Source organism: Telopea speciosissima, chromosome 1 (genome assembly GCF_018873765.1).
Source record: "Telopea speciosissima isolate NSW1024214 ecotype Mountain lineage chromosome 1, Tspe_v1, whole genome shotgun sequence".
In the NCBI taxonomy this organism is placed as follows: Eukaryota; Viridiplantae; Streptophyta; class Magnoliopsida; order Proteales; family Proteaceae; genus Telopea; species Telopea speciosissima.
In genome coordinates this window covers 29,791,530-29,817,916 of record NC_057916.1, presented here as the reverse complement: position 1 = coordinate 29,817,916, position 26,387 = coordinate 29,791,530, and the positions used below count along the sequence as shown (strand labels likewise).

At 40.4% G+C, this 26,387-nt stretch overlaps 1 protein-coding gene across 2 annotated transcripts in view; it reads right to left on the bottom strand.

Moving 5' to 3' along the window:
* Positions 1 to 26,387, bottom strand: part of LOC122663629 (structural maintenance of chromosomes protein 1) — an 80,657-nt gene that overhangs the window by 33,545 nt on the left and 20,725 nt on the right. Inside the window, exons 7-12 of one of the 2 annotated variants that reach the window (XM_043859233.1) lie at positions 25,044 to 25,168; positions 12,792 to 12,901; positions 12,593 to 12,700; positions 12,385 to 12,524; positions 4,176 to 4,265; positions 3,867 to 4,075 (exon numbers count right to left, since the gene is read on the bottom strand). In XM_043859233.1, coding sequence (XP_043715168.1) covers positions 3,867 to 4,075; positions 4,176 to 4,265; positions 12,385 to 12,524; positions 12,593 to 12,700; positions 12,792 to 12,901; positions 25,044 to 25,168 — 782 coding nt within the window. The remainder of the gene's footprint in view (positions 1 to 3,866; positions 4,076 to 4,175; positions 4,266 to 12,384; positions 12,525 to 12,592; positions 12,701 to 12,791; positions 12,902 to 25,043; positions 25,169 to 26,387) is intronic. The other variant, XM_043859240.1, reaches the window with a different exon arrangement.

The following is a 26,387-nucleotide window of genomic DNA, read 5'->3' as shown; positions in this document are numbered from 1 at the left end:
GGAAAGAGGCACAGCCCAAGGAGTCAGAAAAATCTCAGCTAAATGGAGTTTGCAACATGGATGCTTTCCCTCCAATAGGATCTATCCAAGGTCATACTAGGAACAAGACCCAGACTACGCATGTCATTCCTCACAACCTAAATTCCATCTTTCTAAGAACACCCCATCTAAGAAATCTCTTCTTTCATGGAAGCCTCTTGGAAAACCTTGACACTTTGCCACTAGCTCTTTCACTTTGCCACTAGCTCTTTCATCTTGAAAGAGTTTTCTTCAATACATCTCATAAACAATACAGATGAGGTTGATGGCTCTGAAAATCTTCAATTCCATTATACATATCTTTTTCTTCCGAGGAAGAGAGAAATAGGTTGCATCAGATAATTTATGTCTCTTCTCACTCATGGGACTCCTCAGATACGTTCATAAGATGTCTTCAATGAACTTGCAACAACAACCACAACTCAACCTTATCCCAAATAAATGGGGTAGGCTACATGGATCTTTGCCCTCCAATCAGCTGTATTCGAGGTCATACTTGATACAAGGCCAAGCTATGCATGTCTTTCCTCACCACTCTCCTAAGGTCATTATAGGTCTGCCCCTGGCTCTTTTAGTTCCTTCAACCTGAATCAAATCACTCCTCCGTACTGGGGGCATTCAAAGGCCTCCGTTGAACATGGCCATGCCACCTCAAAGACTTTTAGCTTATCATGTATCGGAGCTACTCCCAAATCAGCTCTAATATGATCATTCATTATCCTTCCTAGTTTTGCCAGTCATCCATCTCAACATCCCCATCTCCACTACACTAAGTTTATCTATATGATACTTCTTAGCTGCCCAACATTCCGCACCATACATCATAGCCGGTCGTATGGCTGTCCTACAAAATTTTCCTTAAAAGTTTTAAAGGAATACGCCAATCACACCAGACTCCGAACGCACCTCTCCACTTCATCCATCCTATTTTAATTCTTTGTGAAACATCATCCTCTATATCACACAAGAACAACTCAGCCTTATCCCAACTAAATGGGGTCGGCTACATGGATCCTTTCAAAACAAAGTAGGGAAAACTACTTCGTGGAATCTCCCTCTCCCCCCCCCCCCCCAGACATCAATTTTCACCACCCTCATCATCTGTCCTAGTGTAACCAAAGTAACACACCATATACACTATCTTCGTTCTACTTATCTTAAAACCTTTTGATTCCGAGGTTGATATCCATAACTCCAACTTGGCGCTAATCCCTACTTTTGTTTCATCCACCAAAACAATATCAGCAAAAAACATACACCAAGGAACCTCATCTTGAATGTCTCTAGTTAAATCATCCACGATAAGCGCAAACAAATCAAGGCTTAAAGCTGATCCTTGATTAACCCAATCGTAATTGGGAATTCACTACCATGACCCCCCATAGTTCTTACCATCATACATATCTTTAATTATGTCCACATATTTACTTGAAACACTTTTCTTCTCTAGTACTTGCCAAATTAAGTCTCCAGGGACTATGTCATAAGCTTTTTCTAGGTCAATAAAGACCATATGGAGATCCTTCTTGCAATCTCCAAATCTTTGCATGAGTCTCCTAAGTAAATAGCTTCTGTCGTGGATCTTCCTGGCATAAAACCAAATTGGTTCTTTGTATAGTAGTTTCTTGCTCAGGTGGGTTTCAATAACCCTCTCCCATAATTTCACAGTATGACTCATTAGTTTTATGACTCTATAGTTATTGCCACTCTGAAGACCACCTTTATATTTGTAGATCAGAACCACGATGCTTCAATGAACTTGCAAGAAGCTACTATAACCAAAAGAACTGTTTTGTCTGGAGGTATGCATAGTTGTCATGGCGTCCTGGTGCTGGAGAGGGTTGCATGGCGACCAACGCCATGGCGACCCTCTTTGATTTCTTCTTCCTGTCTCTCTTTCCCTCTTCGATTTCTTCTTCCTGTCTTCGATTTCTTCTTCCCTCTTCGATTTCTTCTTTCCCTCTTCAATTTCTTTCGATTTCTTCTTTCCCTCTTCGATTTCTTCTTCCCTCTTCGATTTCTTCTTTCCCTCTTCAATTTCTTTCGATTTCTTCTTTCCTTCTTCGATTTCTTCTTCAATTTCTTCTTCCTGTCTCCTTTCCCTCTTCGATTTCTTTCGATTTCTTCTTTCCCTCTTCGATTTCTTCTTCGATTTCTGAATTTTCTTCTTAAAACTTGAGAAACAATAGAGAAAAAATAAAACATGGCTTGAGTATACATCTATTAACACATTAAAAATAGAGAAAATAACAAATAAAACATGGTCGACATGCTCGCCATGGTGGGCGACATGTCGATATATCGACGTGACACCCCTCCACCGACTTGAATCGCCGTGACGCCGTGACAACTATGGAGGTATGCCATCTGAAAAGCAATTGCTGTTTTCATATTGATGTAGGACAGTCTGGGGTTTCAGATTTCTAGGCAGAAACACAATGGAATTCGGCAAGAAAGGCCTTTTACGACAGGGCAAAGAGATAAAAGAAATTACGGTTTAAATACATTATCGAATAATTAAAGGAAGAAGTGCAATAGAAAGAAATGTTAGAGACCTATACAAATTTTTGGAGTCTAGAGAGAATGAAAGTAGGGCTTAAGAAATAGGAGAAACTATGAAAGAAGAATCAAATTTGTCAAAAATAAAAAGAACAAATCATATCTTTTAGGAGAGGTACGGACTCTAATAATTGACTTGGGACCACTACTACCACTAAATATAACTGGAATAAACTCATAAAGACAAAAACCATCACAGATAACCAGATTTAAGACTATTAATAAAAATAAAAGAAAGTTTACTATTTCCCGCTATGAACTCACCACTTAAAATAGAAATTAGATAAGTCTATGTAACCTGTGTGGTTAGTCTCTTAAATGGGCCAAAATTGGAGATTATAAGCAGGCTTAATGTTCTTGCATTTGGGCCTCCAAATAGGCTCGTGTTTCATAAGTCAATTAAGAGTGATTGAATAAAACTGGCACAGTAATTGTTTACAAGGAAAGACATCCCAATAAGGTTTAGGATACATCAGACGTTCCCAAAACTGCATCTTTCACAGCTAAACGACATTTATATGTACCCCAGGAGGATACATCCTTTTAATGTCACTGTATTCTCTGGAATCTGGACTATGTGGAAGAGATGAATTAAATTTGTCAATAATGTTATTGGAAGCGTGTTGATGAAATATTTCTTTAAAATGCACTTCTAAATTAGGACGTTAAGAATGTTCATTTTCATATTATCAAAATTATACATACCTTGCTCAATGTTGTGAACCTTGCATTTTGGAAGGGTTAAAGGATTCAAGGTGGAAATACTCTATATATTCATGGTGGTGATGGTAGAGGTCACAATCACAGTGACGGTGGACTGGTTGTGTCTTGTGGAAACTACTGAATAAAGAAGAAAGTGAAGCTAATAGAGTTCTTGTCTTATGTATGTGGCAAGGTTATTGTCCTAACCAAGACTGTTAGAGAAATCATTAGGATCAAGGAGCCACAAGCTCCACATCATGCCGCAGTGAAGAAATATCTTTAACACATAAGAGTACAGTAGCAGATGTCTCTTGTAAAACGTAAATTTATGAGTTATGTGGTCAACAGTCAACTAAATCTAAATGTAACTGCCATAAGATATTACTTGGACTAAGTCACCTAAAAAAGCAGGAATATTGCAAGACATGTACATACTACCACAGTAAAGAGAGAGTCCTCAAATATGACACCTTCATGTTGATAAGCATTTTAAGGTTATGCCCAGAGGAAAAAAATAAAGAATCACCAAGAAAGAAGGGGGGCATGGAAGATATTAGAAATCATACTGGGACTTCAATTTTGACATCTGGTTACTTAGAGCTAGCTTTTCCTCAGCCATCTGTTGGGCAGCCTTGAGTTGGTTTTCTTCATATTCACGAATATTTTTCACCCCAACAGACTCGCTGAAGACTTTATAAATTCGGTCCACAATCTCATTAATCCTCTTCTCAAGTTTCTTGATTTCTGTTGCTCTTTTTGCAGTTATGCTTTTTAACTGCCAACAGAGTACAAAGACTGAAGTCAACAACTATGGTGCTTAGCCAATAAAAAATAATTTCAATTAAGTACAAAAAAAGATTACATCATGAAACCACCTTTTGAAGGTCAGGTTCAATATGACCAATTTCTTCTTTAATATTCAACTTTTCCTGCTTCAGTTTTGAAAGTTTATCCTCAATATTTTTCTGCAACAGAACTGTTCTAAGTGAATAACGAGATCACTAACTCAAATCACATTGCAAAATTGGAGTTGACAGAGAATAAATAAAATAAAAACAATAAGAAACACATTGTCAATGAACTAAATTCTATGCTTAAGCTACTCACGCTGACAACTGTTTAAAATCGGATTGTGCGTTAACAATCTTCTTTACCCAATATACATTATATTTAGAATCTAAACACATATGCTCATCTCTTGCATGGCTGCTCTGCTGTAACTTTAAGTTTTCAAAATGAAAAGATGTCTCCTGGGTTCAAGTCATCATGGGTGCTTTTTTGTGAAGAAATATCAAGTGCATCAAAATGAACACAAGAAAATGTGGTGGTACTGGTACAATGGTAAACAACTAATCTATGGGAAGACAAAGCTGGATTACCAGTCTTTAGAATGTAATTTTTATCTTTAAGTTTATTTTTCCTGGTTGGGGTGGTAATTTTTAGCTCTGCGAGAGCGAGTGTTTTGTTTCCCTTGGGTAGGGGTAAGGCGGGTTATGCTCCCCCCCTTTGTATTTCGAATTCATATTGTTTTATTTCAATAAAGCTTAGAGGCTGCCCCGGGTCCCAGGTAATATTCGGATTAAACACACACACACACACACAAGAAGTCTAAGTTACAAATTATCCAGTTTCAACTCTCACTCACCTCAACTCCTTAATGAAAATATTAAAATGGTCAATGTGTCAGTCCATTGACACTCAATTATCCCAATGGCCTGACCATCCAAATAGCCAGTCCACCGACCTTTCTATGGTTCTTGAGGACCCTCTGGTCAGGTGAAGGATGCAGACCATCCTCAAAAATATCTCGATGGTCCTTAAAAATACTGCTCCCAGCATACAGGCGCAGCGAGACCCAAGTACAAGAACAAATAATTCAAATAAAAGTTTCTGCTGAAAGAGAAGCATGGAACTGTGGAGAATAGTGGAGCAAATACAATGAAAACCAGAGACGGTGCCCCCACAATGCAAAAACTGTTGTTGTACAAACAGTTTAGCGGTGGAGAATAGTGGAGCAAATACAATGAAAACCAGAGACGATGCCCCCACAATGCAAAAACTGTTGTTTCTGTAGTTAAATTGACGATGGTTCAAGTAATAACCACCCAGTCATAAACTTACCAGTGCTCAAGTTGCCATGAAAAATTAATAACATCTTCAAAATTTGTCTAACGTTCTTTCTGAGGATCACATGCCCAGAAGATGTTGATTAAAAACTTTTAATCTCTCTCACATATTTAATAGTTTAAAGCAAAGAACTGTGCGAGCATTCGAATGCATTGAACGTGGGCTAATCTCTGGTGTGCAAGACTGACATTATTAACTTCTACCTTAGAAGGGAACAATCAATACCATTACCGGGGAAACAGAACCATGAAAAACATTAAAATAAATCAAATGAGTAAATATTAAGCATAACAAAAAGTATAATAAGGTGAGTCATACATCATGCCCCAAGCACAACCTTGCATGGCCAGAAGTGCATACCTCATATGAGCAGATTGCTGGGGTCCCATGATCCATGACTACACAGTTCTCAACTACCAATAATCCTAGGTAAATTTCTAATACAAACAAGATCATCCAATTGTAATTACAGACAGGCCCTAATAGGTATTGATATTAGATATAGTACTTCCAAACCTGTTTGAATCCAAAAATAGAACTGTATGGCAATAGTATCTAGCATCTATTTAATATCAATTTTTTTATACTGTATTGCCCATTTGAAGAACAATTTTCTTTCTGTCTGTGTCTTTCACCTGCTCTTCTTCCATTCTGTAATCTTGTTCTTCCAGTGAGTTTAAAAGGGTGAGGTTCAGGTGTTGGACAGGTTCATTAAAGACAGAAAAAGCTAAGAATTTTTTAATTTTTTAAGTTTCTTCTAGTTCTTCCAAGTCTTCTCCTTTTTTTTTAAAGAAAAAGAAGTATAATTTATCAGTAATAATCAAGAAATGAAAAACAAAAATCAGGATATTGACTCTGATTGCCATCAACATAAAGAAAATGATTTGTTTGGTGCTTTACTAGTGACAGAATTCCTGGTCAGAATCTTGGTTTAATGCCCTAGTACTGTTCTACATTACAGGATATATATTGCAGATAAGTTATAACTCAGTCTAAATGAGATAAATTCATATGCATTCTTGGTGTATGCTATTCAATTTTATTTATTCCTCACCAACTTATGTCACCGTATTGTCACGGCCTTAGACCTTACTAAGCAACCGCGCCGGCACTTAGCACTCACTCTAGCACTAAGTCAGCCTTTCACCAACTCTAACAAGGGACTTGAGAAGAGAACTTAGAGAACACTAGAGAGACTTTGAAAGAATGCTCTTGAATTGCTTGAAAGCTTTTAGTACAAGACTTGATAGCTTGCTTGCTTGATGCCTTGGCCAAATGAGGCCACCTCTATTTATAGGCAACCAAGCCTACAATGAATGGCTATGATATTTACATGTGTCCTCCATCCAACGGTGGAGAACCCTCTAGAATAGAGTCTAGAAGAATCCTAGATATTTACAAGAGTGCTCTAGAAACTTGCTAGATCTTTCCTAGCTTCTAGAGGTTCTTCAATACTTCTAGAATGAGTCTAGCCTCTTCCAAGTATGGAGAGTTCTAGACCTTGGTTCTTCCTTGGCCCAAGGTCCATGTCAATGGGCCTTGCAAGTCTTAGCCTTGGGCCATAATTAGGTGGGCTGTGACATTCTCCCCCACCTAAGTTGGCGACGTCCTCGTCGCGTCTTCCTCGTGGAACCTTCGTATTTGCTCCTGAAACTGCCATAGAGAGTCCACATGTTCCCAACTTGCTTCGCTCTCCGGTAGCCCTTTCCACTTGACTATGTACTCCCTACTAGGAGGTACTCCTCGCTTCCGCACAACTCGGTCTGCGATCATGTACTCAGCCTCCTTATCGTAGGAAGTTGTGACACTCATTGGTGCCCTCGTTGACGTTCCACGACTTGGGTCTTCCATGTCTCCATGATAAGGCTTTAGCATGCTTGCATGAAAGACTGGATGGATCTTGAGCTTAGGAGGTAGGCTCACCTCATAAGACACCTTGCCTACCTTCCTTGTGATTTCAAATGGGCCCTCGTACCGACGAACCAGCCCCTTGTGCACCTTCCGTAGGGACTTGAATTGTTGAGGTAGAAGCTTCACAAGCACCATGTCCCCAACTTCAAACCTTGCTGGCCGCCTGTCCTTGTCTGCCCACTTCTTCATCTTCTTAGTGGCTTTGTCTAAGTACGACTTAGCCACATCCACCTTCTCTTGCCACTCCTTGGCAAACTTGAACGCTGATGGGCTCTTCCCTGTGTAGCCTGTCATCACCGTATGTGGCGTTAAGGGTTGCTGTCCTGTGGCAATCTCAAATGGACTTTGATTGGTTGCCTCGCTCCTTTGGAGATTGTAGGAGAATTGGGCCACATCAAGCAAATTAGCCCAATCTCGTTGGTTGGCACTCACGAAATGCCTCAAGTAAAGCTCCAACAAACTGTTGATGCGCTCCGTCTGTCCATCGGTTTGTGGATGGAAGCTTGTAGAGAAGTGTAGTGCCGACCCCATCAACTTGAACAGCTCCGTCCAAAACCTCCCTGTGCAGCGAGGGTCTCGATCGCTGATGATTGATCGTGGCACACCCCAATACTTGACGACGTGCCTCAAGAATAGTCTTGCTGCCTCTTCCGCCGTGCAGTCTCTTGGTGCCGCCACAAACGTGCCATATTTAGAAAATCTATCCACAACCACCATGATTGACCCACACCCCTCTGACTTGGGTGGGGCACTGATGAAGTCCATGGAGACACTCTCCCATGCTCTCTCGGGTATTGGGAGTGGCTCCAACAATCCCCTAGGTGGTTGCTGCTCCACCTTATCTTGTTGGCACACAAGACAAGTCTTCACATAGGCCTCTATGTCATCACGCATCTGAGGCCAATAGTACGCTGCTTCCAACAATGCTCGCGTGCGCCGTTGCCCTGGGTGACCAGCCCATTTGGTGTCGTGGCATTCCCGAACCAAATTTCTCCTCAAGTTGTTCCATTTAGGAACATATAGTCTTCTCTTCTTGGCGTAGAGCAAACCATCTTGCTCCCAAAACCTCCGTGTCTTGCCTTCTTTGGCAAGTGCAAGTAAGCTCTTAGCCACCGGGTCATGTTGTAGACCTTCCTTGATCAAGCCCATGAGCTCTCCTTCCGGTTGGCTAAGGGAAGCTAACTCCGCCTTTCTACTTAGCGCATCAGCCACCTCGTTGGCCTTGCCCGGCTTGTACTCGAAGACGAAGTCAAATTCCACCAAGAAGTCTTGCCATCTAGCCTGCTTAGGACTCAGCTTCTTCTAGGTCTGAAAGTAGCTAGTGGCAACATTGTCCGTCTTCACCACGAACCTCGACCCCAACAAGTAGTGTCGCCATGTTCTTAGGCAATGCACCACCGCGGTCATTTCCTTCTCGTGGACGGTGTAACACCGCTCCGTGTCGTTGAGCTTGCGGCTCTCATATGCAATGGGGTGTCTTTCTTGCATCAGTACCCCTCCAATTGCAAAGTCGGATGCATCCGTATGCACCTCGAATGGCTTGCCGTAGTCTGGCAAGGCAAGCACTGGTTCCTCCATGATGGCCTTCTTCAAATCATCAAAGACATCCTGGCATGAGTCTGACCATTCCCATGCCTTGTTCTTCTTTAGAAGATCGGTGAGTGGAGCTGTCCTCTTTGAATACCCTTGAATGAACCGCCTATAGTAGTTCACCAGGCCAAGAAAAGACCTTAACTCGGTAACCTTTGTAGGTGCCTCCCACTCCTGTATAGCCCGCACCTTACTCTCGTCCATCCTTAGTGTTCCACCCCCAATCTTATGCCCTAGGAACATCACCTCCTCTTGGGCAAAAGAACATTTCTCCTTCTTAACATATAACTGATTGTCTTTCAGCACCTTGAAGACAATCCTTAGATGTTGCACATGTTCCTCTAGGGTGTTACTATAGACCACGATGTCGTCTAAGTACACCACCACGAACTTGTCAAGGTAGGGATGGAAGACCTTGTTCATCAATGTGCAAAATGTGGCTGGTGCATTGGTGAGGCCAAAGGGCATAACCAAGAACTCATATGAGTCGTACCGTGTCACACATGTGGTCTTGGCTTCATCTCCCTCAGCGATGCGGACTTGATAGTAGCCCGACCGCAAGTCTAGCTTCGTAAAGTACCTTGCCCCACCAAGTCTATCAAATAGATCAGCTATCAAAGGAATGGGGTATTTGTTCTTGATGGTTACCTTGTTTAGCGCCCGATAGTCGATGCATAGTCGAAGTGACCCATCATGCTTCCGTTGAAAGAGAACTGGGGCGCCATATGGAGCTTTGGACGGGCGGACGAACCCAGCATCAAGTAAGTCCTTCAGCTGCTTCCTTAGTTCCTCTAACTCTGGCGGCGACATTCGATAAGGTGCCATGGCTGGTGGCTTGGCACCGGGCTCCAACTCGATCGCATGATCCACCTCCCTCCTAGGTGGAAGTCTCTTTGGCAGCTCTGGTGGCATGACATCCTTGAACTCCTCAAGGACCTTCTCCACTGGCTTGGGCAACACCTCCGTAGGGCTATTCTCCTTCTCCTCAAGCAATGCCGCAAGGTAGGTGTCTTCCCCCTTCTTGACCCCTTTCTCCAACTGCATAGCTGAGAGTAGCTTGGGGCCTTCTTTAGTCCCTTGCACCGTTGGGACCATGCATGGTGCACCTTCTTCCATGATGCACACGGTGCTAATGAATGGCATGGGTATAGCCTTAACCCTCCTTAAGAACTCCATACCCAACACCACTTGAAAATCATCCATAGGCACCACCGACAAGTCTACGGTGCCTTTCCACGTCCCAATGCTCATCTCGACCCCTCGAGCGACACCTTCAATGGAACGAGCTTGGGAGTTAACCGCCTTGAGCCATCCCCCCTCCTTGGACACCTTTAGTCCAAGCTTCTTTGCCTCCTCTATTGAGACAAAGTTGTGTGTGGCGCCTGTGTCGACCATAGCTCACGAGGGCTTCCCGTTGATGTGCACCTCCACATACATAAGCCCCTTCTGAGAGGTAGTGGCCTTGACCTCCGTCGCCTTGGCCTTGATAGCACCCAGTTGTTGTACAGACCCCATGTGTGCTTCCTCTTCACCCTTCTCCAATAGGGCATTGAGAGCTTTCCTCTTGGGGCAATCCCTAGCCCAGTGTGGCCCGTCACACAAGAAGCACTTGTCCCTTGGAGTGAACTTATCCTTCTTGTCAAACTTGGCCTTACCCTCCTTGCTTGTAGTAGCCTTACTACTTCCTTCCTTGGGAAGGTATTTCTTGGGACCTTTCTCTCCCCCACCATTTCCTCCATTGCTCTTCTTGGCCTTAGCATTATCTTCTCTCCTGAACTCCACCAATGACTCTCATTCTTGCTATGGCGAAGCAAGATCTTGCACGCCTCGGCGTTGTAGTTCTTACGCGGCCCAACCTTGGAGACCATCCATGAAGTTGAAGAGAAGTTCTTCATCGGTCATACTAGGGACCTCAAGCATAAGTGTTGAGAATTCCTTGACATAATCCCTAATAGACCCAGTGTGTTTCAGCCTTTTAAGGCTCTTTCTAGCCAAGTAAGCAGCATTTTCTGGGTAGAATTGCTTCTTTAATTCCTTCTTGAACTCATCCCAGGAGTCTATGGTGCACATACCTCTTTCTATGTCGGCATGCCTCCTTCGCCACCATAGAGTTGCTGTGTCGGTGAGGTAAAGTGTTGCGGTCCGCACCTTAGTCGCCTCGTCCTCGAGTGCCATCGCCTCGAAGTACCTCTCCATGTGCCACACAAACTTGTCGACTTCCCGCGCATCTCTCTTCCCATCAAATGGCTTGGGCTTTGGTGCCTCCACCCTAGGTACCTCACGCGAGGTAGTGGCTCCCCCGGCCGCTGCCCTCCTACACATTGCCCAATCCGCTTGTACCTCATCGATGCGAGCGTCCATCTTGGCCAATGCTTCCCACACTTGGGCCTTGAAGCTGGCAAACTCTTCCTGTTGGGCGTGCATTATGGTGTTGAGAGTGGTTTGTAGGGACTCCTTGAGCTCCCCCATTTGGCTCACTAGCTCCTCCTTGAGCTCCATCATGTGGCCTTCGAGCTCCTCCCCACTTTGCTCTACAACATCGAGGCGCTCCTTCACCTCGGCCGTTGCTAGCTCCACCCGAGCTAGGCGTGGCTCCATAGCTCCACTAACGTCCATAGACTTATCCTTGCCTCTTCGCCTCTCCTTGGTGGGAATGGCCTCCCTCCCACGGGCTTGCTCACTCACCATCATGTCTAGCACTTCCGATTCGTTAGCCATGATGTCAAATCTACAAGTATCTTCCCTTGCAACCGAAGCTTTGATACCACACTTGTCACGGCCTTAGACCTTACTAAGCAACCGCGCCGGCACTTAGCACTCACTCTAGCACTAAGTCAACCTTTCACCAACTCTAGCAAGGGACTTGGGAAGAGAACTTAGAGAACACTAGAGAGACTTTGAAAGAATGCTCTTGAATTGCTTGAAAGCTTTTAGTACAAGACTTGATAGCTTGTTTGCTTGATGCCTTGGCCAAATGAGGCCACCTCTATTTATAGGCAACCAAGCCTACAATGAATGGCTATGATATTTACATGTGTCCTCCATCCAACGGTGGAGAACCCTCTAGAATAGAGTCTAGAAGAATCCTAGATATTTACAAGAGTACTCTAGAAACTTGCTAGATCTTTCCTAGCTTCTAGAGGTTCTTCAATACTTCTAGAATGAGTTTAGCCTCTTCCAAGTATGGAGAGTTCTAGACCTTGGTTCTTCCTTGGCCCAAGGTCCATGTCAATGGGCCTTGCAAGTCTTAGCCTTGGGCCATAATTAGGTGGGCTGTGACAGTATGATCACATGCCCAGTAGGTCTACTCATCTTAGTCTCACCAGGCTCAACATTAATAATCCATGTTAGATCACAGCTATTTTAAACAAGATTACAAGATCAGTTCAAGGTTATTCAAACAAAGCAGTTTAAAAAGATCCATCAATTCAATGTCTTTATAAGAGTTTCACTTGCCTTCTCAATCTTTGAATAATCATTCTTCTTTTCAAGTCCGGTGATTCTTCCAGATGCATCAGACTCTTTCATATGCATCTCTCTAATTGATCCAAGCTCATCCATCTCTGATTCATAACGTTCTTTATTCTTTTTAAGACCTGTGAAATAGTAAAACGTCAACATTTAAGATAAAACGGGAAGGAAAACACACATTCACAATGCAAACCTTCAATTTTTTTATCATCCCACTGCTTTGACCTAGCTTCCATTCCACCACTGGTTCCACCAGTCATTGTACCAGACTTTGTGAGAAGAATACCATCAACAGTTACCACTAGATACAACAAAATCAACACAATCAACCATCATAGATTTGAAACCATTCCAAGTATTAAAATATTAAATCATCAACCAGATGCATTTACCCTTGAACCTCTCCCCGCTCCAGCTAAGAACCTTAGCTTCTTCAAGGTCATCACAAACTAGTGTATTCCCAACAGCATATAGAATAGCTTTTTCTAAGGCTGGATCAAATGTGTCTATTGTTAAGTTGAACAGCACCACCTACCACAAACTTTGTGCAATTTTCATTCACAAACATAGGAAACCTTTTCTGCAGGAGCATTAATTGCAATTTTGGACAAGCCAAGAGCATCCCCATAATAAGAACCAATGTAAGCCTAGGCAACACAATGCAGAATTATCACCAAACTGGGCTTCTTTTATTAGGAATAAGTCTAGGGTTGGGTTATATACATGTTGGGCCTTTGATCCCATGGGTTTTCTATGTAATAGGCCACTTTAATGGGCCTGAAATATGGGTACATAGGTTGCATACGGGATTAGCCCTATACTTAGTTTATTTTCATGTTTTTAATGTTTTAAATTGAACCGGTCCAAAGCTGGTACGAACCAGTGGTTCAATTTAACTGATTTTATTAGTTTTTCTTTTAGTTGTTTAGTTGGACTGGATTAGGACTCTATTTTGAGTCTATTCAGTTTCTTAGTCAATTTAAGTTACCTAATAGGTTAAGGATAGGGTTAGGCCTTTCCTTTTTAGTGTCGAAATCTATTTTTGAGCCTTCTATATATGTTTGTAAGGGAGGCCAGCATTGAATACGAATTTGATTAATAAAACTCAGTTTTATGCTTGCTGCCTTTATTGCTGTTGTTGCTCTTTGAGAGTGTTGCATCCTTGTGGGTTTATCAAGGTGGAAGGGATTGGTGGATCTCCAATTGACTCCTTGCATCGTGAAGATCGGGAGGGCTGCTACATATCTCCTTGCATCATGAAGATCGGGAGATCCCATTATTCATTTTCAAAGCTGTTGTCATTGAAGACCTGCAACAAGTAAGAAATTCTGCAACTATTCTTCTTCCTTCTAGAAGGTCACATACAAGGTGATTTTCGTGAAAATTCTGCCCAACTAAATCTAACCATTAGAACCTGCTAAAAATTTGATCGAATCTTCCTCAAACCCTAAGAGAGACTCGATTCAAATTTCAGCACCATCCACCCAGCCGATTGTCTGAAATTACAGTTTTACCCCTCTCTCCTACTTCTACTAGGAAACCTCATAACTTCAAATCTGTCCATCAGTTTCAAACCAAACTTTCAGCGTGCATCCCTTACATCATTGTTAACACTCGATCCAAGTTTCAGCCCCAAACTCCCACTCTAACCCCTTCATCTCCTTGCTCCATTAAAACCCAAACCCAAAACCCTAAAATTCAATTCTACCCAAAATTGCAGAATTTCAAAACTCAACCAAACCCTAACCTTTTTATACCATAATAGCCCTCTTGACCTGCCCATTAATACCCTATAAACCCCTTTCCCAATATCCAACCCTAATCCTAGTTTTGCCCTAAATTACTAAACCCTAACCCAATCGGCCAGCCTTTGTGTGTGACCCCATTACCCTGGTTCCTGGTGGGATTACTCCTACCTAGGACTACATTACAACAAAGGAAGGCCAATACACATTCCCTGCCTAAAAGAATTTAGGCAATCTCTCGATCATACTAATGTTGATCAATGAGCGGGGATTAACATTCTAAAATTGATCAGAAAAGATTCAAATTTTAATGAGCATAAGCAGTGAAGTTCCTTATAATCCAATCTGGATGAGAAACCATTTTAAAGGAATGTGTTTGTGCCACAACTTTCCAAACAGATGATAAGACCAAGTCACTGCATCAGAAGATCTTTAGGGGTTGGTTAAACATGAATTAATGGTTCTTTGGCTCATTTGAAATGAGGTTGGCATGAACCATATTCCAAAATCAAAGAACATACAAAAGAGGCTTAAATCCAGGAGTAAGAATTTAATGCAAATCCCCAGGCATCATGGATATTGGATATGAAGTGCAGTTGGAAGAATGCCTCAAGAGTGGTTGTAGTGCCCTCCAAAAGGACCAAAGCAGTTTACAATAGATTCTGTAGACTGCCATTTTAGAAGGGCCAACAATGATTTCTATTCATTGGCCAAAACTTGTGTATATCAGCAATTTTTTAAGCCAAAGTTCCCCCGAAACACTCCAACCCTTAACTACAAATTTACCAAGCAAGCACTAAATGTATCTGTCTGCATGTCATTTGTAATGACATGTGAATAAACTTGATTCAACCACTTTTAACATTCAAACAACAATTTGCGCCATTATGGTGTCCAACCATGGAAAGAAACGATAGACGAGATGCAGCTCCCCCAAAAGGGAGAGACATGAAAACTTGGTAAGTAAGGTAATTCAGCAATTATGAATGATCAAGGTTCGAAAACTCGGGTCTTGGTGCCAACTCGGACCCTTGAAAACCCGAGTCGAGTCGAGATCTCGCCGAGTTGGTGCACTTTTTTTTTCCTCGACTCGAAGCCTCATCTTAGTGGGTTTTAGACCTAGTTTGAGTCTGAAACTTGGTATTCAACCTATTTTAGGCCGTTTAAACACAATGGCACTATCAGATTTTGCAAAAACAAAGTCCAAATAGGAGTTTCAATTAGTGGGAAAGCAGGACAGACACGGGACAAACACAAGTAAATTATTCATAAATAAGCAAATACCCCCCTATTTGAATCCAATAAAAATAGTTAAAAAATAAAATTCCAAAAGGAAAAAAAGTCAACCCCCCAGTTCAAGAACAAAAACTGGATTTTCGGCAGTAGGTGCAATTTTCAACTTTCTAATGCTGGGGTTTTTCTCAAATCTAAAATTTTCATAAATCTTATTATGGTAAAACATTGCTAAAAACCAAAAGTGTGGTAAAATATTCATTTGTTTTGATGTCCAAAAAACTATTTTCATTCAGAGCGATTTTGACAACATTTGCGCACACCAAATTAAGTTTGACCGGTACATAACTCTTTCAATATAAATCAGAGTTTAGCAATCTTAGACTTGTTGGAAAGATTTGTTTTGATTCAAATAGGGGGGTATTTGCTTATTTATGAATAATATCTTAAGTAAATGAAATACAGATACAAAAACATTTACTTAAATGTTGTTAGGCATAAATAAGTGTCTGTCTTGGTTCCTGGCATAGATAGGTGTCTGTATACCAAGAATTTCCAGCAAGATCTCGAGATCTGGCACTCATATAAAGGACCTAGATGGGCATTTTCCTATGTCAAACCGAGATCTCGGCGAAATATTGACATTTTGAGACTCGTAGGCTGTCTCGTCTCCGGATTTCGAAAAACCGAGAAACTCAGCGAGATCTGGCGAGTTCTCGAAATATGTGAATGATCATGTTCAAAACTTAAGCGGGTTTCATTAGAAGTAATTACACCTTGTGATGCAGAACCTAGGTCAAAATACCCTATTAGGTTCGCTTATGGGCCCGCCCAAGTGTTAGATAATTCAAATCAAAAGCATTAGAGGCAAAACAGTAAATACTTTGAAGTTTTATAAAAGTAATGGCAGAATGGAAAATAAACTGAAATATAATGGAGTGGCAGTATCGTAATTAAAGAAAATCCTAAAGGGTAACTGAGGTAAAGTAGAAGAAAGAACAGAATAGGGAATTGGAATTAAAGAAGGGGGATGGACTTGGAACAAACACAAAATAAGGCCAAAGATGACTTACAAATTAAAGGGAAGGGTATTATAGGACATGGTACTAAAACTCGGAACCAAGGATTTAAGTCTCGGTCCGTATCGTATCGTCTCGGCCGATACGTCTCGGTATCGGTCGTGGTCGATACGTTACAGGCCGAGACGTATCTTTTTTTTTAAAAATGTACATGTCTCGACTGTATCGAGACGTATCGATCGAGATGTATCGATACGATACGATACGTATCGATACAGCCGAGAGTTTTTAAAAAAAATTATTTTATTATATTTAAAAAACGATATGTATCGAGATGTATCGAGTCGTCTCGATATGTATCGATATGTATCGACCGATACATACCGAGACGACTCGATACGTCTCGATACGTATCGTTAACTTAAAAAACACATGGCCATTTCATCATTTTCACCCAAAACTCGATTTCTAGCAGTCCAGGCGGAAAAAAGGTCTTCCCAGCTTTGAGAAACCCTTCCAAAAACACATTTAAACTTGCTTTTTGGGTAAGATTTCTTGAGGGCTTTCAATTCTTTGCCAAAAACGAACTTAGAGGAGCTGAAATCACATCATTTGGTGGATCTAACAGCCTACATTCAAATTCAAAAGCTGTTCTTGAAGGGTTAGGTAAGTTTTTTGAAAAAAACTTGAATCTTTTGCTTTAATATTTGATTATTGATATGTTTTTTGGTATGAATCAAAGAGAATATGTTAAACATACATAGAAATTGCATTCTTTGTATGCATTTACAAAGATTTGGTTTCAAATCCATGTTTCTTTGACCATTTTTACCCAAAACCGAAAATTCCTTCTTTAAAATGAAATTTTTTTTTTTTTTTCTTCTTAACTTTAAAACAAATGGTAATGTTTATAAGATATGGAGTACATTATGTATAGATGTATGACATCCCAAGAAGATTATACATTTACCCTAAAATCTGTATTTTATTTTTTTTTTGGGTATTTTCTGAATTTATAAAATACTTAAAAAAATGTAAAAAATCTGATTTTTCCATCTATACTCTTTCATTATAGTTTGATAAAATGTATAATTGGCTGAAATAGAATCAAAGACTTAGATTCATATATGTAGTACATTATGTCATTTTTTTTAATTATTTAAAAAATTAAATAATGTGTAACTAGTTGTAGAAAATAGAAAAATGTTTAAATATTGTTTATGGCAACTTTGCAAGATAGTAAATAAAAGAAGATGATGCAATGCATGACATGCATCATAATGTGTGTATAAATAATAAATTATTGATGTGTGGATTTGAATATTGTTTAATATATATCTTATATAGTTATCTACTTTTGTTTGGTATTTAGGACGATGCCGCGACAACAAGACATTGGGTGGTCTTATTGTACCAAAATAAACAATAATAGATTGCATACACAATGCAACTTCTGTGACACCCAACATCTTGGAGGTGGGGTACCTCGGCAAAAAGAGCACATGGCGGAGGATATGGAAACGTTTCCAAGTGTACACGAGGCTGTAGAGTTAAGCGGGGCAATGCAAAAACACCTTAGAGATTCCAAAAAAATCCAAGCAAGCACATGATGATGTTGATGCATTGGTGAAAAATTTGATGGAAGATTTTGAAGATTATGAAGGATCGGATATAGAAGCGAGAGGAGGACCCGAGTTGGCATTGGCGATGAAACAATCAAGACATGAAGCAAAAGAGCAACAATGGAGAGCCGAGCAATTGATTAGAAGTCAATCAACTCGACCCGCCAGGGCCTGTAGATATTGGTGTTGGTTCCTCTTGTCGTCCATCTCTAAGTAAGGGTAAGCAGCCTGTTGGCCTTAGTAGAGCAACCAGTGTAAAGGAGATGTTTGACCGGTTTACAAAGAGTGGTAAGGGTAAGAGAAAGAAGAGCCCAGATATCAGAGACATGGATCCTAATGTCTATAGAGCAAGGGATGCTAGCCAACAGAGGATTGAAGAAAGCTTTCAACCCAAAATACTTAGTAAAAGGATAGGCAGAGCAATCTCCAGATGGTTCCACAGTTCTATGATTCCACCACATAAGGCCAAAGATCCCCACTTCAAGGCCATAGTAAAGGAGATTCAGCGGTGTGGAAAAAATGTTAAGCCACCCACACCTCATGAGATTGCTGGGCCTTACTTGGATGATATTGTCCAAGAGGTGCATGAGTATGTAGAGAGGTTCAAGGAGAAGTGGCCACTATATGGAGTGGCCATCATGTGTGATGGATGGAGTGGACCAACAAGATTATCCATCATCAATTTTCTTATCTACTGTGATGGAAGGACGATCTTCCACAAGTCGGTCAATGCATCTAGTGAAATCAAAGATGCCAACTACTTGTACAAGTTATTGGATGAAGTTGTGGAGGACATAGGAGAAGAAAATGTTGTCCAAGTAGTAACTGACAATGCAGCAAATTTCAAGAAAGCTGGTCAGTTGCTTATGTTAAAGAGGCAACATTTATTTTGGACACCATGTGCAGCTCATTGCATAGATTTGATGTTTAAGGACATAGGAGAATTGCCCAAGGTCCAAAAGTTGGTTGGTAATGCAAGGAAAATCACCAACTTTATTTACAACCATAGTTGGGTTTTGGCATTGATGAGGAGTTATACACAAGGGGATTTAGTGAGGCCTGCAACAACAAGATTTGCAACAAATTACATTGCAATTGATAGCCTCATTTCCCGAAAGCATGGGCTGCTACAGATGTTCACCTCTACTGAGTGGTTGACTAGCAATTATGCAAGGTCTGAAATTGGGAGATTTGTTCAAGATCTTGTTACCTCCTCAAATTTTTGGGCTGAAATGGGCCGACTTTATAATGTTTTGATGCCACTCTTTTGTCTGCTTCGAGAGGTTGATGGGGATAAAGAGCAGACCATGGGTAAGATGGTAGATGCCATGGGATGTGTGAAGAGAAAAATACATGAGAATAATCCAACATCAAACAAGAAGTATTTGAAGATTATATCCGATCGATGGGAAAATATGTTGGTTCAAGATGTTCATTGGGCAGGTAATCTTATAAGTATATGACTTTGGTTTCATTTTAAACACTTAGTAGTTAGTAAGTTACTATTTATTTATTTATTATTAGAATTTCTAGGTTTCTAACCATCCATTACAAACCATGTGCGAGATATTATTTGAATCCGGATATCCAATACTCCAATGATATAGGGTGTAGACCGGATCTATTGCGTGCCCTAAGGAATGTTGTGAATGAATGGAGCCGGATGTAGCGAAGGCCACACTTGCCATGGATGAGGTTAGAACTAAATTAGTTGTATAAATGATTGAAACCAAGAATAGAGTGATTGGTGGAAGTGGAACTACTATATATATTTTTTTAATACCTCTCTAGGCTAAGTATTTTCGGGAGGCCACTCGTGGTTTTGCTGATAGAATGGCTATCCATGCTAGGAGCACACAACGCCCAGGTAAGTTAGGTTTACCTAATTTATTATATCATTTAAAATTTATTTTAAGGTTTTGTCTTTTAATATTTCATTTATTATTGTGCAGCTGATTGGTGGCTCAATTATGGGGGTACTAGTGCTCCACACTTAACCCGAATTGCAATTCGAGTATTATCCCTGACGGCATCCTCTAGTGGCTACGAACGTAACTGGAGTACATTCGGGTTGATACACACCAAACCCCGGAATCGTCTCAGTTATTCAAAGTTGGAGAAGCTAGTGTATGTCCATTACAACATGAAGCTGAAGCTTAAATATTTAGAGCTGGAAAGAGAAGGAGATGATGTAGATGTCAACCCAATCGACATCAACCACCTACTTGACGATGAAGATCCAGTTAGAGCATGGATAGAAGATACCGATAAGGTATTGGTGATGGATCAATTAAGTGAGGATCGCCAGACAACCAAACCTGATCCAGTGATAGAGAGCATCATTCAATAGATGGATGAGGATGCAACACAGCCACCATCACAAGATCCTTGTCCTAATGTTGAAGAAAATGAAAGTAGCTCTGAAGAAGGTTTAGTCAGGAGGACGAGGTCAAGTCATCCGTATGGAGGAAATCAACAACATGTTGATGATGAGGATGAAGACGACGATGGTGATGGTGGTGGTGGTTCTGTTGTTGTTGCTGCTGCTGCTACTGATGATGATGATGATGATGATGATGATGATGATGATGATGACGATGATGATGATGGTAGTGGTGGTGGTGGTGGTGGTGGTGGTGGTGGTGGTGGCCATGGTGCTGGAGGTAGTGGTGGTAGCCATGAGGCTTCACAACATCGTGCTGGGGTTCAGTTCACATGTGAAGCAGGATACACACATACTACCCAAGATATGGATCATGGTGCTGAGCCTGCTGGCCATAAGACTTACTCGCGGAAGCCGCATAAGGGCAAGTCTGCCAAGCGCTCCCACAATCCATATGATAGTGATGTTCTTATGAGTGGCATGGAGTTACTTAGCATTAGTTCTGATTATGCTGGTGCTTCATCAGGCCATGGACATTATGCATCAGGTTCTTCTTCAGGCTATGGACATGGGGCTTCTGTAGGGTATGGAAGTTATGGATACGGAGAGAATCAAGCACAAGCACAACCTAGTGTTGTCGTGACATTAGCCACTCCAGAGCAGTACACACGATTCTACTATGAGTGGGAGAGTCACTACCATCAGTATTTTGACTGGGCTCAGTATTGTGCTTATATTCGGACAGTACACAACATCATCCTAGTCGCTCCTATTGTTAAAGACCCTTTCAGACATGACTTTGATCCACCCCGACATTCTTCATGGCAATAGAGTGACTCTATATGTAAAGAATTTCATCATTTAATCTTTTATAACAATTTCAAAGTGCTGCACTTGTCTGGTTATTGATTATTCACAATTCTTAGTATATATGCATGATATATGACACAAATTGCTTGTTTATATTGTTTTTTGTGTCCAAAAGTGTATTTTCATGTGTATTTTGATCATTTTCATGCGTTTCTGCACCGATCGATACGTATCTCCGATACGATACGATACGTCTCTTAAAATCGCCTGACCGATACGATACCCGATACCGAAACTTAAATCCTTGCTCGGAACTCGACCCTGGGAAAAACCAAGTTGTCTCGAGATATCTCGAGATCTCGGTCGAGCTGGTGCATTTTTTTTCCCAACTCGAAACCTTGTTTCGGTGGGTTTTAAACCTAGTTTGGGTTTAAAACTTGCTACTCAGCCTAGTTTAGGCCATGTAAACACAATGGCACTATCAGATTTTGCAAAAGCAAAGTCCAAATAAGAGTATCACTTTGGACCCTAGCTTGGTAGGCAACGACGTACTAAAATACCCTACTCTACACATAATTTAGTAATAGAAAGCAACCAAAACATTCAATTAATGTAAAACAACTTAAATAAGATTTGAAATGTTAAAGTGATACATCAAATTGTCTAACAATGTTACAACTATCATCACATAAAATTTGATTGAATCATGCATTCAGTCCCCACTAGTGCCACATAGTCTTCCCATGTCATAGTGTTGTTGTACTGTTGGACATAGTTTTCCATAGCAATCATATAAGAGTTGTTATCAGCATATGCCAAGTCCCCTTTGAAAAATGCTTCAAATTTGAGATGAATCCTTCAATTGTGTAGCTGAATCAACTCTCCGGCAGGTTGTACGTTGAAATCCGGAGGTAAAATGAGCTCACAACCTTCAAAGGGGAAGAAAAGAGGTTCTAGACTGAACTCGATCGAGATATCTCGAGTTTTGTCGAGTTACGATACTTTTAAAGGATAACATGGGGGTCGACCCGAGATCTTGACATACCTGAGATCTTAACTGAGATATTGCACTTTTAGAACTCGTATCAAGTCTCGTCTCGATCCCTTTGAAAATATAGGAAAAGGGTAGTTATGGTGATGTCTAAAACAGTTCACCAAACCATCTTCTACCTTACGGTAGGAGAGGAGAAAACCAGCGGTAACACAAGCTTGTTTCAGGTAAAATAAATCTCCCAAAATCAAGCTATTCAAACTGAAATTATAGGATTATAATCCTAACCCTCATAGCTCTGGGATCCACATAACAATAATCCAGAAATTTTGAAAAATCTGAAGTGTCAGTTTCTGGAAACAAATCTGGTGGAGATTTCAGTTGCAGGTATGAACTTAAGTTTGATGCACACGCTACAGTCAGTCTTCTGGAACCAGATTGCACAGGACAGATCGCTCAAAGAAAGACCTTTGTACAAGGTTTCAGGTTGAAAGTGATGCAGATTCATCATCAAAATGGGCTTATTTCTTTAGAAATAAGTCTAGGGTTGGGATATATATATATGTTGGGCCTTTGTTCCCAAGGGTTTTCAATGTAATAGGCCACTTTAATGAGCCTAAACTAGGGGTATATAGGTTGCACACCCAATACTTAGTTTATTTTTATGTTTTTTAATTGAACCGGTTCAAATTGGTTGCATCCAATTGGTTCAATTTAAGTGATCATGTGACTTGGTTAAGTGGTCATGTGACAATTTAAGTAGTCATGTGATGTAAGTTGGGCTAGATTAGAACACTATAAGTCCAGGCATGTTTTGAGTCTATTTCCTTTAGTATTTTAGTTTCCTAGACAGTTTAAGTTACCTAATAGGTCAAAGATTGAGTTAGGCCTTTCCTTTTTAGAATAGGAGTCTATTTTTGAGTCTTTTATATAAGGTTGTAAGGGGGGCAAACATTGAACACGAATTTGATTAATGAAAAGCGTTTATTTGCTGCCATTGCTGCTGCCCTGCTCTGTTGAGTGTTGCTCCTTGTGAGTTTGCATCCTTGTGGTTCTATCAAGGTGGAAAGGGACTGGTGGAATCCGGTTGACTCCTTACACCGTGACGGCTGGGAGGATCTTCTTCAGCTAGAACTCTGGAAGGTGGTTTTATCCTTCTATCACATAGCTGCTGCCTCCATTGAAGAATTCCTTCAACAAGTAAGTTATTTAATTAATTTCAGTCATTCCCTTCTTCTCATCCTCCAGCCCTAGCCTCCATTATCTCATCGATTCCCTTAAACCCTAGATCATCTAAGTTACATTAAACCTTAATCCATTACCAGAATTCAATCAAATTCAGATCACAGCCCCCTCATACCACTACCTATACTCGACCTAGTCTGCTGACCCATCCTAGCACCCTAAACCCTAATTGACATTGTCTCCGTAAAACCCTAAAATTCAGAAACCATACTTCCAGCCATCCATTCCCCTTCAAACTTCAGTCGAGCCTTCCCCTCACTATTTAGAAAACTCGACCTCAGCCCCAGCCCTTATAGATCCCACTCAAAACCCTGAATTTGACCTAAATTCTAAAACCCAAAACTCGAAACCCGAAACCCTAACCCTAGAATTTCAGAATTTTAAATTTTTGTTTAAACCTATTTAAAACCTATACCATTAGCTTCCTCAAGACCTGCCTATCATTTTCATATATCACATTCACTCATTCCCCTTAACCTAACCCTAGTTTTGAGTCAAATCAGCCCACTTTGCCCCAATCGGCTGACTAATTCAGAACCATTGCTCACCTGGCCTCTAGTAGGACTGCCTCCTATTCTAGAGCTATATTAGAAAGGATACCAAACAAGAGAGATCGAGTTCACTCTTGTGGACTCAAACCTACATCAAAACAGAGTATCGATTGCAGGAACAGGGGGGGGAAAGGACCAGAATAAGGAAGGAAAAGAGGAATCAAAGCTGAACGAGAGAGAAGATGAGACGAGGATAGAGGAGTAAGCACAGCTCTTGGCACCCATGGTAAAAACCCAAAACTTTCATTCAATTTCCAACATCTGAAATCTCAATTGTTGGGTAAATACAGTTTTATAGATTTAAACAACAGAGTCCTATTCCAATTCTGAAACTGAAAGTAAAGTTAACTCTAACCTAACTAAGACCTCTATCAAAGGAATAAAATAAAATAACTCCTAATCTATCCGGCACGTAACTGCATCACCTTGTGCAATTCCTTTGTCATTTTGCCTTATCAATCCTGTTTGAGTTTCTGTTGTGGGGTTCTTCACAGGAGTTTCACAAATTTTACTATTTTGATGTAGCTGTCTTACAAGAGTTTGGCTTCTAATGTTTTGTATCATTCTATTTTTTGTTTTCATCTATCAAATAAAGTTGTTATTTATTTCAATAAAATATCAATATATAAAGCATGTGAATGTTTGCATCCATCGCCTACCCACTATCATATTTTCCATTTGCATCCATATATGTATGACCAATGTTCCATGTGAAAGTGTGCAATCATAACGCATGCACCAAGAAGAAAAATAAAATGAAAATGCACCATGTTATAAAAAGCGGCTGAACTACTTGCACAAAATACAAAAGCATGCATGGGATCCTGTTGCAATAATGAGTACTATCATAACATTAGATTTGTGGTTTCTCCCCATGCGTGCAGCACTGCAGCTTATAAAATGAAGAATGCTGAAAGACACAGACAGGGGAAAAAAAGTGTCTAAAGAAAAGTATCTATTCAAAAAGGCATGCATTGATACCATGCCAAGTTTTCCACTATTCCACCATTTGTACTGAAGTACTTGAACTAACTAAAAAGGATATTGAATCACATCAAAGATCAGCTTTGCAGATCCACCTAATGTGCGCAACCTCTCAATGATCGGCTTTACACGGACCGACTGCAGAGGTATAAATGTCTGAGGAGGAAGCCTTTGTTCTTTCAAATACTAGGGGAAAAAAGAGAAACAAAACTTGTAAGACATACATGTATATTGTTAACATAACTATAGTTGATAAAACTTAATCAATTTGCAAATTACTGAGAGGGTTTTTAATCCAAACACGAATTGTAGGATTCTTTACAAATTTACACAGAAAATGTTTAAAAAAAAAAAAAAAAAAAAGAATTGCAAATAATGAAACGACCAATTACACATATAAATGCAAAAACATTGATTAGCTAACCACCATGTAATGAATATATTTCCATCCACATGTCCATCAGTCCATATAATAACAGGATGTACAGTATGACTTGTCAGAAGCACATCTATCATCATTGAAATCACATGTCACAACAATAAAGCTCCAGACCTAACAACCTCAGACTTTTAACTAAAAAGCTTTGCATGTTATCTTAAGCTTTAGACACAAGAAAGTGGTACATTCTGCATGTCTTCTCAACAAGTATATTGGTGGGGGAACGCTAATTACTTGTTCATCCATTGCAATTTTATCCTGTGCTCTGGAATTATTCAATCTAAATTGTGCAGCTCAAATAAAAATAATGAACTTCTTCAGGTCTATATCTCTATTTGGCATATGGGAAAGCTATTGGTTTCCGACTTGCAGTGGCAGGATAATGGGCCATTTAGGAGGAAAAATACAAGAAGACTTTAAAGATGACAAGACATTCAGCAGGTCATTGACACAAACACACAAACAGAGAACAGGAACCAGACAAGTATTGACCCTCCAACTAGTAAGCCAAAGGAAGTATAAGAAGAAGGCCCAGACTACACCTCAACTTCTCAAAGAAGGAAGTGAGCAACAACCTACTAAATTTGGACATCAAGTAACAAAGGAAGAGAGCAACAACCTAATACTAAATTTGGACATCAAGTAACAGAGGAAGAGGGCAACAACCTACAACTAAATTTGGACATCAAGTAACAGAGTATGCACATAAACACACAACCAGAAAGCAGTGGTTTTCACTTATTTCTTTTTTCTATGTACAGTTATTTAAACACCTTGGATCACTTTGTCAATCTCCCATTACACAATCACTCAATCGGTTCAATACACATACTCTACAGTTAACCATACTCTATAGCATGATTGAAGATTGATTGACTGAGAGAGAGAGTTATAATGTCAAGACATCATTTATTATACTTTTCAATTCCAATGTCATAATGAAGTTAAAAGGAAATAAAGAAAAAG